Here is a 14474-nt window from a genome sequence, read left to right as displayed (position 1 = left end):
TATTGACAACATTCCCACCCAGGCCATATCCCATAACCCCATGTATTTACCCTGCTAATCTCCCTGACACTAAAGGGCAATTTAGCACAACCACTCCATCTAACTTGCCCATCTTTCGGACTGTGGGAGGAAACTGGAGCACGTGGAGGAAACCCATGCAAACACGGGGAGAACGTGCAAACTCCACACCGACAGTCACTCGAGGCCAGAATCGCACCCGGGTCCCTGGTGCTGTGAGGCAGCAGTGTTAACCATTGTGCCACCGTACTGCCCCATGTCAGAGGGTTGTAGGGCTGAGGTAGGGAAAGGAGAGGGTTGCAAACACAAGAATGAGAATTTGAGCTTTGATGGACCGGGAACCAGTGTTGGTCAGCGCACACCGGGGTGATGGATGGAAGGGGTATGGTGCGAGGTAGGATGAGTCATTATTTACAGAGGGGGGAAGTAGGAAAGGAGCGCAGGAGACCATTGGAATCGTTGAGTCTGGAGATAACAAATGCATAGAAGCTTTTAGCCGCAGAGACATTCTGAAGTCCTGTCTCGGACTTCACATTTCTTTTTAATCTCTCCCCTTTTCCTTTCCAGGTCTTCGAAGGCAAGCTCGCTCCATTCCTCATGAAGATTAACAAGTTTGCCAGTAGCCATGTGTACAGCTGCAGCCTGTGCAGCCAGAAAGGCTTCATCTGTGAGATCTGCAACAATGGCCAAATGATTTATCCCTTTGAAGGAACTGCTACCAAAAGGTTAGTTTGTCAGTGTCTGCTTTGATCAGTGGGCAGACTATAGGGTCCTTGTAGCTCGGTACACTTGCTGGAAACTGCATATGTTCATGTGCAGGGACTGTCCTTGGAGACAAAAGGAAAATGTCCAGACATTGTACATTCACAGAATCATAAAATCCCTACAGTGCAGAAGAGGCCATTCGGCCTATTGAAACTGCACCAACAACAATCCCATCCAGACCCTATTCCCATATTCCCACCTGCTAATCCCTTTGGACATTTAGGGGCAATTTAGCATGGCCAATCCACCTAACCTGCAGGAAGAAACCGGAGCACCTGGAAGAAATCCGCACAGACAAGCTCGACACAGACAGTCACCCAAGGCTGGAATTGAACCCGGGTCCCTGGTGCTGTGAGACAGCAGTGCTAAACACTGTGTCGCACGAGTAGACATGCTCATTGCTCCCGTACGTTGATGAAAACTTGGGCTCAGTCAAGTCCAACACCAATGTATAGTAGTATAAGCTTGTGATCTCTTTAGGGGTAAGAGTGCCCTGGTCATGAATTAATTTCTGTCATTTTCAACCTAGAGCTTTCCTTCAACAATGCAAGTCGGCCTTGGGGCTAATTAACAGTAATTAAAAAGGGAAAAATATGAGTAATGTCATGAAAAAGAGTGATTTCAAAGCTGGGGCTTACTCATTTTTTTAAGCCCTTTGAGCTTGGTAATGTGAGGCATGGCATATTATGACAAAGTTGGCTTATGATGTTGAATAAGAAGTCTATATTATAACCTCATGAGTTCCAAAGATATTCGTATGTGTGCTTATGTCTATTACTAGACTATTATGTCTAGTGGGCCAGTAGCGCAATGGATAACGTGTCTAACTACAGATCCGAAGATTCCAGGCTCGACTCCTGGCTCAATTCGGTGGCACAGTGACCTCACAGCACCAGGGACCCAGGCTCAATTCTGGCCTCAGGTCAACTGTCTGTGTGGAGTCTGCACGTTCTCCCCGTGTCTGTGTGGGTTTCCTCCGGATGCTCCGGTTTTCTCCCACAGTCCGAAAGATGTGCGGGTCAGGTTAATTGGCCATGGGATTAGCAGGGTAAATGTGTGAGGTTAGGGGAGGGCCTGGGTGGGATGTCGTCGGTACAGACTCGATGGGCCAAATGGCCCCCTTCTGCGCTGTAGGGATTCTATGATACACAGTGAGTCCTTTTATGTCTTCCCAACCCCTCTCTTAGAGTGAAAAATTAAAATGTTGCCTGTTCCAGTTGCTGTAACCTCATTGATTAGCCAAAGCTCTGGTCACTGAGGTAAAGATGTTGGATAAGCTCTTGTCCTGCTGATATGTGATCCGAGGGCTATGTTTGAAAAATGGTTTCAATCTAAACAGTGAGTTCCTTTCAGCTGTACCGAACCTTGTTGAGTTTCTCATGAATTTCGTGTCTAGGCAAGTCAATTTTGGAGCCCTGTCCATGAGCGGTCCTTGTCTGTATGACTCACTTTGCAAGCACACTGTTCCTCACTGGCCCTGCGTTTCAGAATGCAGTAGCTATTATGGGTTATGCTTGCAGCAAACAAAGAGACTTGTTTCAACATGGAAGCAGTTGGAAATGCTCATCTTGACTTTGCCTAATGGCTCTGGTTCGGTGCACTGTGTGCTGTTTGATATATACTTACAATCATGGCATGTAGCATGCACTGACCCTCAGTCAATGTTGATATGGGTGATCCCAGTAAGAAGCAACAACTTGCATTTATTCACACCAAAGCTTTGCCTCCCCTTAGGCCGGCAGGATCTTACGGTCTTGCTGACGCCGCACCCCTGCCGTGGATTGCCCCATGGCGAGTGGTGCATTCCAACAGGAGACCCTGTTGATAACAACGGGACCATGAGATCCCGCCACAAGCGAGCATTCTGTTCAGATCACCAACAACCTGTCCTGGTCCCTCCACACCAGCGTTATAGTTAAGAAAGCCCACCAAAGCCTCTACTTTCTCAAGAGGCTAAGGAAATTTGGCATGTCTGCTACGACTCTCACTAACTTTTACAGATGCACCATAGAAAGCATTCTTTCTGGTTGTGTCACAGCTTGGTCTGGCTCCTGCTCTGACCAAGACCGCAAGAAACTACAAAGGGTTGTGAACATAGCCCAATCCATCATACAAACCAGCCTCCCATCCATTCACTCTGTCTACACTTCCCGCTGCCTCGGAAAAGCAGCCAGCATAATTAAGGACCCCACGCACCCCGGACATTCTCTCTGCCACCTTCTTCTGTCGGGGAAAAAGATATAGAAGTCTGAGTCGTATCAACCGACTCAATACCAGCTTCTCCCTGCTGCCATCAGACTTTTGAATGGTCCTATCACATATTAAGCTGATCTTTCTCCACTCCCTAGCTATGACCGTAACACTACATTCTGCACTCTCTCCTCCCCTATTTACTCGATGAATGGTATGTTTTGTCTGCGTAACTTTCAAGAAACAATACTTTTCACTGTATCCCAATACATGTGACAATAATCAATCAATCAATCTTGCCACCATGAATCACACCGTGGAGAGGGAGGAAAATCCCACCCATAATGAATCATAGAATCCCTACAGTGCAGAAGGAGGCCATTTGGCCCATTGAGTCTGTACTGACCATAATCCCACCCAGGTCCTATTCCCATAACCCCACGTTTACCCTGCTAATAGAATCATAGAATTCCTACAATGCAGAAGGAGTCCATTCGGCCCATTCAGGCGCACCAACCACAATCCCGCCCAGGCCCAATTCTCCTGCTCTTCAGAAACTTTTACATCCACCTAACGTGGGCTGACAGGGCCTTGGTTTAATATCTCATCATAAAAGCACCTCCAACATTGCAGCACTCCCTCAGAACTGCACCCCAGTGTCAGCCTAGATATGTGCCCGAGTCCCCAGAGTGGGACTTGAGCCCAGGATCTTCTGATTTAGAGGTGAGAGAGCTACCACGGAGCCATAAGTTACACATACCAAACCTCCATGCAGAAAAACTCCCTTGGGCACTTTACAGAGGACAAAAGGAAAAGATGTCAAGAATTTCTTATAGAATTGGGTTCAGAGAAGGCCTAAAGTCACGGCGGGAAGTGGGGAGATTAAGGGGGCTTGATGGGGACTAGAGATAGTAGGACAGGAAAAATAAGTTATTACCACTCTTAGTGAGGTGGATGCTTTTAAAATAACATGAGAGGCATGTATAAAAGCAGTTGACTTTGGTTATTTTGCAAAGCTTGTTCGTATCTGTTGTGAATTGTTGGTATTAGCACAAGACAAACTTCTTGTAGCTCACCAGCTAGACCATGTTACCTAACGTTTGTTTAAACAGTCTGGGCCAGGCATGTATTTTTTTTTCTATAGTCTTTCTCTGTTTCATTTCCCTTCAAAGAAACTGCAATTCATCTAGCATTCAAGTTGTGCAGAGGCCAATAATAACGCTTTTGAAAATCATAAAGACTACAGACAAGGCCGAGACAGCTGAGTGCAGCCGGGTAGATGTATCAATGGCCCCATCAGAAGCATCCCATTTTCTTTGAAGCAAGGCCCAGCTGTCTGGGCGGACCACACCCTAGCCTTAGCACAGGTGTGCTGTGCCAGTGCACCTGGCCCCTTCACTCTGTAACCAAAGGGATGACACTTCAACTTAGTAAGAAGTTTAACAACACCAGGTTAAAGTCCAACAGGTTTATTTGGTAGCAAAAGCCACACAAGCTTTCGAAGCTCTAAGCCCCTTCTTCAGGTGAGTGGGAATTCTGTTCACAAACAGAGCTTATAAAGACACAGACTCAATTTACATGAATAATGGTTGGAATGCGAATACTTACAACTAATCAAGCATTATTCCAACCATTATTCATGTAAGTTGAGTCTGTGTCTTTATAAGCTCTGTTTGTGAACAGAATTCCCACTCACCTGAAGAAGGGGCTTAGAGCTTCGAAAGCTTGTGTGGCTTTTGCTACCAAATAAACCTGTTGGACTTTAACCTGGTGTTGTTAAACTTCTTACTGTGTTTACCCCAGTCCAACGCCGGCATCTCCACATCATGACTTCAACTTAGACCAGCGACGAGCAACCGAGGCTGGTGAGCGGGCCACATGAGTGGCCCTCCTTCATCTCAGGGCCACAAGATTGAAATCGGGTTTGTTCACTCACCGTGACCCCATGAATAAGATTAAATACATTTAATACACTCCAAATATTTCATAACAAGGTATACAAAATGCTTAATCCTCCATATATTAATAGAACTGTCATCAGTTTATTTATTAGTGTCACAAGTAGGCTTACGTTAACACTGCAATGAAGTTACTGTGAAAATCCCCTAGTCGCCACACTCCGGGGCCTGTTCAGGTACACTGAGGGAGAATTTAGCATGGCCAGTGCACCTACTAGCACGTCTTTCAGACTGTGGGAGGAGACCGGAGCATCCGGAGGAAACCCACGCAGACACGGGGAGAACATGCAGACTCCACACAAACAGCGACCCAAGCTGGAAATCGAACCCAGGTCCTTGGCGCTGTGAGGCAGCAGTGCTAACCACAATGCCACCCCATCAAACTTCAAATGCTAAAAACAAAAAATATTTACTCTTCGATTGGACAGAGAGAGAGAGTGCATGGCTCTCTCAGTCAACATTGTGAGCAATTAGTACGCACCTCAATTCACTTGCCCTTGCTCATCACTTTAGTCATACTGTTAGGAAAAAAATCTATGTGGACGGAAACCAGGGAATGTGGCAACTTTGCGTGTGGGCAGCGGTCAACAAAATGTGTCATGGGTTGCACTCAGAACCCTGATGGGTCGCACGCAGATTGCCCACCACTGACTTAGAGCCTGCCTTGGGGAGCTCTGCATTGGGGATGGTGGGGACAAGTGATCTTATTGTTCATAATATCAGAACGAAAAAGAAGGACTTGTGTTTATATAGCACCTTTCATAACCTCAGGACATTGCAAATTTGCACCTATGACTGTGTGGCCAAATTCCCCACCAATTCGATTTTCAAGTTTGCTGATGACACCACCATAGTGGGTCGGATCTCAGACAATGATGAGACAGAGTACAGGAATGAGATAACCTAGTGAACTGGCACGGTGACAATAATTACTCCCTCAATATCAACAAAACAAAGGAGATTGCCATCGACTTCAGGAAAATGCCCCTGTCTACATCAATGGGGATGAAATAGAAATGGTCAAGAGTTTCAAGTTTTTAGGTGTCCAGATCACCAATAACCTGTCCTGGTTCCCCCCATGCTGATACTATAGTTAAGAAAGTCCACCATCGCCTATATTTTCTCAGAAGATTAAGGAAATTTGGCATGTCAGCTATTACGCTCACCAACTTTTATAGATGCACCATAGAAAGCATTCTTTCGGGTTGTATCACAGCTTGGTATGGCTCCTGCTCTGCCCAAGACCACAAGAAACTACAAAGGGTCGTAAATGAAGTAAAGAGTCTAACAACACCAGATTAAAGTCCAACAGGTTTATTTGGTAGCAAACGCCACTAGATTTCGGAGCGCTGCTCCTTCGTCATGTTGGACTTTAACCTGGTGTTGTTAGACTCCTTACTGTGTTTACCCCAGTCCAACGCCGGCATCTCCACATCGTAAATGAAGCCCAGTCCATCCCGCAAACCAGCCTCCCATCCATTGACTCTGTCTACACTTCAGCTGTCTCGGCAAAGCAGCCAGCATAATCAAGGACCCCGTGCACCCCTGACATCGTCTCTTCCAACTTCTTCCATCGGGAAAAAGACACAAAAGTCAGAGGTCACGTACCAACCGACTCAAGAACAGCTTCTTCCCTGTGGCCATCAGACTTTTGAATGGACCGATCACACGTTAAGTTGATCTTTCTCTACACCCTAGCTAAGACTGTAACACTACATTCTTTCCTTTCCATCTCTATGAATGGTATGCTTTGTCTGTATGGCGCACAAGAAACAATACTTTTCACTGTATACTAATACATGTGACAATAATAAATCAAATCAAAGTACTTTGCAGCCAATGGAGTACTTCCAAAGTGCAATCATGTAAGAAATGTGGCAATCGATTTATGCTCAGCAAACAGTAACCCAGTAAACCTACTTCAGATGTTGGTTAAGAGAGCAAGACACTGGGAGAACTGCCCTCCTCTTCCTTGAATAGCATCATGCAATCTTTACAGCTTTCTGAGAGAGCCGATGGGATCTTGGTTCAGTGTTTAACTCAGTACTTCACTGAGTATCAGACTGGATTATGGGCCCAATTCTCTGGAGTGGGAATGGAACACACAACTTTCTGGAATGGAGCATTGAATGCCAGATTTTTTAAAAATTCATTCGTGGGGCATGGGCTTGGTTGGCTGGCCAGCATATATTGCCCATCCCTAGTTGCCCTTGGAGGGCAGTTGAGAGTCAACCACATTGCTGTGGCTCTGGAGTCACATGTAGGCCAGATCGGGTAAGGACGGCAGATTTCCTTCCCTAAAGGAAGAAACCAGATGGGTTTTTCCGACAATCGACAATGGTTTCATGGTCATCAGTAGATCTTTAATTCAGGATTTTTTTTATTGAATTCAAATTCCACCATCTGCCGTGACGGGATTCGAACCCGGGTCCCCAGAACATTAGCTGAGTTTCTGGATTAATAGTCTAGAGACAATACCACTAGGCCATCGCCTTTCCATGTGGAACCAGTTGGGGTCCTCGGTTTGGGGACTCTGTGTCTTGCTCACTATGATAAAGAATTTGAGTGTCTTTAACTTGGCCTAATCCCCAAATTCTTACTCTGCAATCCATGATCTAATCTCGCCTTCTGATCTATGATAAATTTTCCAATGTAGAGTCTTGTTCATTCTCGAGTGGACAATGCAATCCAAGCTGGGGACCAAGGGGGGTAAGGTTCTAATTCTAAAACAAGTTTTAGCTTTTGAGCTTGTGCAGTGTCGAGTTCTGTCCCACTGGTGCTGTGGTACCGTCTAATCCCTGATTCCAATTGGCACTGTGGTCTTGGTCTTTCTCTCCCTCACCATCCCTGTTGCCTCTGTCAGAACACCTGGGCCTTGATTTTAACCCCTATCATGCGGGCGAGAATGACTGTCATGCGAGGGGTGAAGATGAGGCTGCATTCACTTATTTTCCCATCCCAGGAAATCTTATCTCCAGCGACCTTGATATGGGCTGAGGCTCACTCGATGCAGGCAGCCGCAGGCTTAATCTAGATTTAAAACCCACAACTCAACAGCAGCGTTGGTTCTGCAGTATGATGACTGTAAGTCCCACTTGGTGTTAAAGCAGCCTTCTACTGGCCAGAAGAGGCCCAGCGTAAGTTTAAAGAAATAACTTGGCCGTGAGCTGCTTGTGAGCCAGGAGGATCTCAACTGCAGGCTTAGTAAGGAGTTCTTGGGCCACCCCAGCCTTTGCCTCTCACTTTGCACACTTCCTTGTACCTTTAACTCCTAGTGTCACACTCCAAATGGGCCAAACATTTTGAGCCTGAAAATGGGCCGACACGAACGCCTGGGCCCCTGTGCTGACAGAACGTGTTGCAACAAATATACGGTCAGTGGGTTAAGTTTTCAATCACCGATGCACAAGATTATAAGGCAGCAGAGATTGTTTTGCAATTGATGAGTAATGATTAACCTAAAGCATTGGATGCTTTTATTTGCACAGGACTGACCAGATTGTGAAGGTAGTCAGCGGGTCTCGTTCCTCAGGCTTGTTAGGTTTTCATGAATGGGCCAGATTTGAAGAAATTATAAAACTGTTTTGTTATTTCCACGCACGAATAATTGGTGCAGGAGACAAAGTGGATTACCAATCATGGGAAGCTCTTGCTGTTTCCTGTTCATGACTCCAGTTGCACAGGCTCTTCAGAAGTGTGCAGCCTTCACATGTGGAACTAGGCAGTAAGTAGCAGTGGGCTGTTCGACTGTGGGAATGTCCCAGCATTCCTCTGCTCACACCATGTCTGCACACCTTTTTGACGCAATTTTGACGCAAAGCTAGCCACCAAAAATACCTCTCCTCATTTTCATGTCCATTGCAATTCTTGTTCTGATATTAAAGTATGTTAATTCTTCCTAACCACTACCCCAGTGGTATTAGAGCTTGATAGCGTATCTGTTCACATTTTATAAGTCGTGACAGTAGACTAAGCGGCACAGTGGTTAGCACTGCTGCCTCACAGCGCCAGGGACCCGGGTTCATTTCCCGGCTTGGGTCACTGTCTGTGCGGAGTCTGGACGTTCTCCCTGTGTCTGCGTGGATTTCCTCCCACAGTCTGAAAGATGTGCTGGTTAGATGTATTGGCCATGCTAATTTCTTCCTGAGTGGCCACACTCCAGCGCCTGTTCGGATACACTGCCTGAGGGATAATTTAGCATGGCCATTGCACCTAACCAGCACATCTTTCGGACTGTGGGAGGAAACCAGAGCACCCGGAGGAAACCCACGCAGACACGGGGAGAACGTGCAGACTCCACACAGACCATGACTGATAAGATTATTAAAAGCTCCTGGTGATATACATTACATTACAACAGTGACAACCCTTCGATAAGCATGTCACTGGCTGTAAAGAAAATGCACTGGTTAGCTGCATTGACCCGAACAGGCGCTGGAGTGTGGCAACGAGGGGGATTTCACAGTAACTTCATTGCAGTGTCAATGTAAGCCTTACTTGTGACTAATAAATAAACTTTACTTTTACTTTAAAAGCAACTTGGGCATGATTGTGAAGGGCATGATCGAAATAAAAGCTTGTTCTCTCTGCATCCCAATTTGGTAATGTACACGGGCTTTATTCTTTCTCTGTAGGTGTGAGATTTGCGGGGCTGTGTTCCACGTGGAGTGCAAGTCGAGGAGCGTCCCCTGCCCGCGGTGCGTGCACAGGGAGCTGCAGAAGAAGCCACGGTCTTTCTGGCGCAAATTGGACTTGGACGACAACTTCGAGCTTTGCAATGCCTTTGAATTCTCCTGTCCAAACAGCTGATGTTCAGGTCAGGTTTAGCCCAGCGTAGAATCCTCCAACTAATCTCTCATGGACGGAGTTATAAAGTTGGATGCTCTTTGATCCCTGTGCACAGGAACACGATGGATTGAAAGGGGATATTTTGGTGATGAACGTAAGCTGGAGTGCAGTGGGACGGGGTGTCACAAAGAATGGAGCATGAAGTGCGAGAGATCCCCCACCCCCGCAGCTGTCACATAACATGCAATATCATAAATATACCCGCTCTGAGTGTGCTGCCTTGTTTCCAACGTCTCCTCACACACAGTTGAAGAATGAAATGAGGGTGGATTGGGTTTCCAGTGGATGCACATAATCCCCCCTTAACCTGGCACCAAATGAGCACCCTCATTCTGTGCTGGTGTGCAAAGCGGTGCGGTCACTTTGCCGCGGTGGTGTTCTGAGCTTGGGGCTACGATGCACTCTTGGGCTGGAGCAGACAGTACATTGCATCTCATTTTTACCAGACTGATCCTGGAAGTATTTGATGTGGGCGCACTTGAGTGCCGCAGAGAGGTAAAATATTCCATTCCCCGTTGCCTGCATCCCTACCCTTAACACAAGCTTCACCCCTTACCCCAGGGCAGAAGAAACATGCATTCAAACTCCCCAGTGTTGGGCTAATTTTTTTTCTATCTTGGCAATTTTTCTGAAAAGCATCAGGCCAGCGTCCAACGTCTATCACTTACTGATCATTGTTGCGGAAAAGATATTGTAGCAATGGTTTTCCTTTCTGCTCTTTGAAGAGATCAGACGCTCCGTAAATTTAAAGAGCTGCTTTATTTTTTTGTTCACTTGTTTTATTCCACAATATGTTTCTCCCCCTTCCCCATTCTTCCCCTCTCCCGCACAGTGGCATCACCGCCAAATTTGGATGCCATTCTTCCAAACCTGACAACATCTCGGGATAAAAAAGAGGGAGGTCGGTGCAGAGGGATGATTAAAAGGGTTAACGTGAGCAATGGGAAGGAAGTTTGAAAGGCAAAGTAAAAAAGGGTTTAGGCCCCAAAAGGCCTGACCAGGAATTGGTGTAAAATCTCGCTCTGGTTTCTTTTAATAAGGCAGATGAATTAGCATAAAGTATTATTATTTTTTTAATCTATTAATAAAATGTGTGTAGTTACAAAGGTTGACCATCACCTGGAGCCCGTGGGTGGAGTTTAGATTCACACAGTCGGCATTATTGAAGGTGCACAGTGTCCAACAGTGCATTGTTGGTCCTGTATGCCCAGGTAAAACTGGGATTACACCCGGAATGAGAGTTGGTCCACAGTCAGGAGCTGGCGAAAGATCTTTCCGGGGAAGAGTGGGATTTTGCGGGATTTTTCGGTCATGGGAAAGATGTGTTTTCCTCACTCATTTTCTGCACTTGCATTTTATTTTCTCTCTCTCGTTTTTTTGCACGTTGAAGTCCCACCGAAAGATATCAGTTTGAAAAGTTAGTCGCGCTCAAAGTCGAGTTGTGTTCGGCACACAGTGAACAGGTTTAGAAGGATTCATTTTTTCAAGCAGGTTTAGGGCGGAACGGTTACTGCAAGTCGGGGATCGGGTTCAGTCAGCGCGATCCGCACCTGTCGTGATGAGGGTGCAGACCCACCAACCGGCACACATACAAATTCTGTTTGGGTTACGAAACCACTCGGGTTAGAGCGTCACCCATGATCGATGCCCTTTTTAAGTGAGGCTTCCGAGTACGGTAGTGAGCTGAGTGGGAGAGGGTGTGCAGATCTCACACTGAAACAGCAGCAGCAGGCCACAGCATGTATCGGATTTAATCCGCAAACACTCGCACTAACATGTATGTGTAAATGATGTGGTGCCATGTATCGGGGGAACTGCTGTCATATTTTGGAAGAGGGAAGTAAGCGGCATTGCTTCTTAACCAGTGAACTGCGGAAGTGATTGATGGAACCAGTGGAAATGTAACTTTTCTGTTCCATTTCGGTACGCTACATCACGGTGCAGTGCGTCTCCACTGAAGCCTGCTAGGGGAGCATCATCCCCTCGTCTGCTGTCCCTCTGCTTCAGACCCGCGACTTCTTCTGTCACTTGAAAAGAAATTGTGATGCCGTGACTCGCAATCTGTCTTGTCCCTGGAGTGAGAAGGTTGCACCTCCAATCAACAGTTCCGCACCAAGGTGTCGACCGTAGATGTAGAGAAAATACACTAGACACACGTGAATAACTGTCTTTCATCTAATATCTGCTGCAATGGTAAAGCTCCCAACTTGGGATCTGCTGCTTTTATAATATAATATATTTATGTATATACCTCTTAACAGGAGCAATTATTCTGAGATTAATTTTTGTACAGTTGGAGCCAATAAAGCTGATCTGAAAATAAAGGTATTTAATTCTATTGCACCAGTATTTTGCATGTTGTTGGTTGTTTTGCAATGACCCAAGCAGTGAGCCACACAAAGCCAGAAAGATCCCAGAGTTGACCCCTCACCTGTGCTATCTCTGCCACAGTGAGGTTGAGGGGCCCCAAAATAGGGCAGGTTTCCCAGAGAGGAAAGATCATTTTTACCTATCTCCCAATGCAGCAGAAACTGTCGCCAGTGGCGGGAGGGTCAGTAATCAGGGGAGACAAATTTAGGATAATTGATAAAGAACCAGGGTGGATGAGGTGGTTGCTGTGACCTGGAATGCAGTGTATTTCACAATCCCAGAACAGCCCATATAGTTTAAAGTTTATTTATTAGTGTCGCAAGTAGGCTCACATCAACACCGTGATGAAGTTACTGTGAAAATCCCCTAGTCACCACACTCCGGCGCCTGTTCGGCTACACGAATTATTACATTTATATTATTATATAAATACAATACTAATAATTCTCCCTCCGTTTGTTAGTCATAAATAATGAATAATAAATGGAGGGACAATTTAGCATGACCAATGCATCTAACCTGCACATCTTTCAGTGGGAGGAAACCGGAGCACTCGGAGGAATCCCACGCAGACACGGGGAGAACGTGCAGACTCTGCACAGACAGTGACCCCAAGCCGGGAATTGAACCTGGGTCCCTGGCGCTGTGAGGCAGCAGTGCTAACCACTGTGCCGCCCCATGTCATTCTACAGCCAATGAAGTACTTTAGTTTTAAATGTTGTCACTGTTGTAATGTAGGAAACATGGCGGCCAATTAGTGCACTTGTTCATTCACTCACATCATCTCCTTCCTGGAAGGTGGACTGCCGTGTATCTCCTCTGCTGCCCTCACACATTCCACATAAGTCAGCTGCATCTAGTCCGTGTCGTGTTACATCGTGCTACTCACCTGGTAATCTTTACTTCAAAGCTGGTTGAGCGCTAGATACTCACCAGGAAGTGAGGAGACAGTGACATCAAGGCAGCGTTTGACCCAGTGTGGCATCAAGGACCCCAGGAAAATTTGACGTCGATGGAATCTGGGTAAAAAGTCTCCACTGGTTGGAGTCACATGGATTACAGAAAAAGATGGTTGTGGTGGTCAGACGCCAATCCTCTCAGTCTCAGGACATCACTGCTGAAGTTCCTCAGAATAGTGTCCTAGGCCCAACCATCTTAGACTGTTTCATCAATGATCTTCCTTGCATCATGAAGTTTAAAAAGGTTATTTATTTACTACAAGTAGGCTTACATTAACACTGCAATGAAGTTACTGTGAAAATCCGCTAGTCACCACACTCCCACTGTTGGGGTACACTGAGGGAGAATTTAGCATAGCCAATGCACCTAACCAGCACATCTTTCGGGCTGGGGGAGGAAATCGGAGCACCCGGAGGAAACCCACGCAGACACAGGGAGAAGGTGCAGACTCCGTGCAGACTCCACACAGACAGTGACTCGAGCCGGGAATCGAACCCGAGTCCCTGGCGCTGTGAGGCAGCACTGCTAACCACTGAGCCACCGTGCCCCCCCTAAGGTCAGAAGTGGGGATGTTCACTGATGATCGCAAAATGTTCAGCACCATCCATACTGACTCAGATGCTGAATTGAACCTGGGTCCCTGGCGTTGTGTGGTTATCCCTGAACATATACAGCAAGACCTGAACCACATTCGAGTTTGGCCTGGTGAGTGGCAAGCTAGATTCACTCCATGCAAGTGCCATATAATGAGCATCTCCAAAGAGAGAATCTAACATTGTCCCCTTGACAGTCAGTGGCATTGTCATTGCTGAATCCCCATTACCAACACCTTGGTGGTGTGGCCAGGTGGTGGTTGCCTTCAACCAGAAACTAAACTGGAATATAAATACTGTGGCTACAAGAGGTTGACAATTCTGTGGAGAGTAACTCACCTCCTGACTCCCCAAAGCCTGTCCACCATCTACAAGGCACAAGTCAGGAGTGTAATAGAATACTCTCCACTTGCCTGGATGGGTACAACTCCAACAACACTCAAGAAGCTCGACACTATCCATGACAAAGCAGCCTCACTTGATTGGCACCCCATCCACAAACATCCACTCCCTCCACCACCGACGCTCAGAGGCAGCAGTGTGTACCATCTACAAGATGCATTGCAGCAATTCACCAAGGTTCCTAAAACAGTACCTTCCAAACACGTGACAACTACCATCCAGAAGGACAAGGGCAGCAGATGCATGCAAACACCACCACCTGAAAATTCCTCTCCAAGTCACTCACCATCCTGACTTGGAGACATATCGCCAATCCTTTACTGTCACTGGTTCACAATCCGGGAACGCCCTCCTGTGCGTGTACCTACAC

General features: G+C 46.5%; 1 protein-coding gene across 2 annotated transcripts in view; it reads left to right on the top strand.

Moving 5' to 3' along the window:
* plekhm3 (pleckstrin homology domain containing, family M, member 3) overlaps positions 1-12121 on the top strand; it is a 150607-nt gene extending 138486 nt beyond the window's left edge. For both annotated transcript variants that reach the window (XM_078228930.1, XM_078228929.1), the window contains 2 exons: positions 586-743; positions 9566-12121. In XM_078228930.1, the coding sequence (XP_078085056.1) occupies positions 586-743; positions 9566-9740 (333 nt within the window). In that variant the 3' untranslated portion in view covers positions 9741-12121. The remainder of the gene's footprint in view (positions 1-585; positions 744-9565) is intronic.
* Positions 12122-14474: the final 2353 nt, after the last annotated feature.

This window comes from Mustelus asterias, chromosome 14, assembly GCF_964213995.1.
Source record: "Mustelus asterias chromosome 14, sMusAst1.hap1.1, whole genome shotgun sequence".
In the NCBI taxonomy this organism is placed as follows: Eukaryota; Metazoa; Chordata; class Chondrichthyes; order Carcharhiniformes; family Triakidae; genus Mustelus; species Mustelus asterias.
The sequence above is the reverse complement of the archived record's forward strand: the minus strand, read 5'-3'. Positions and strand labels throughout refer to the sequence as shown.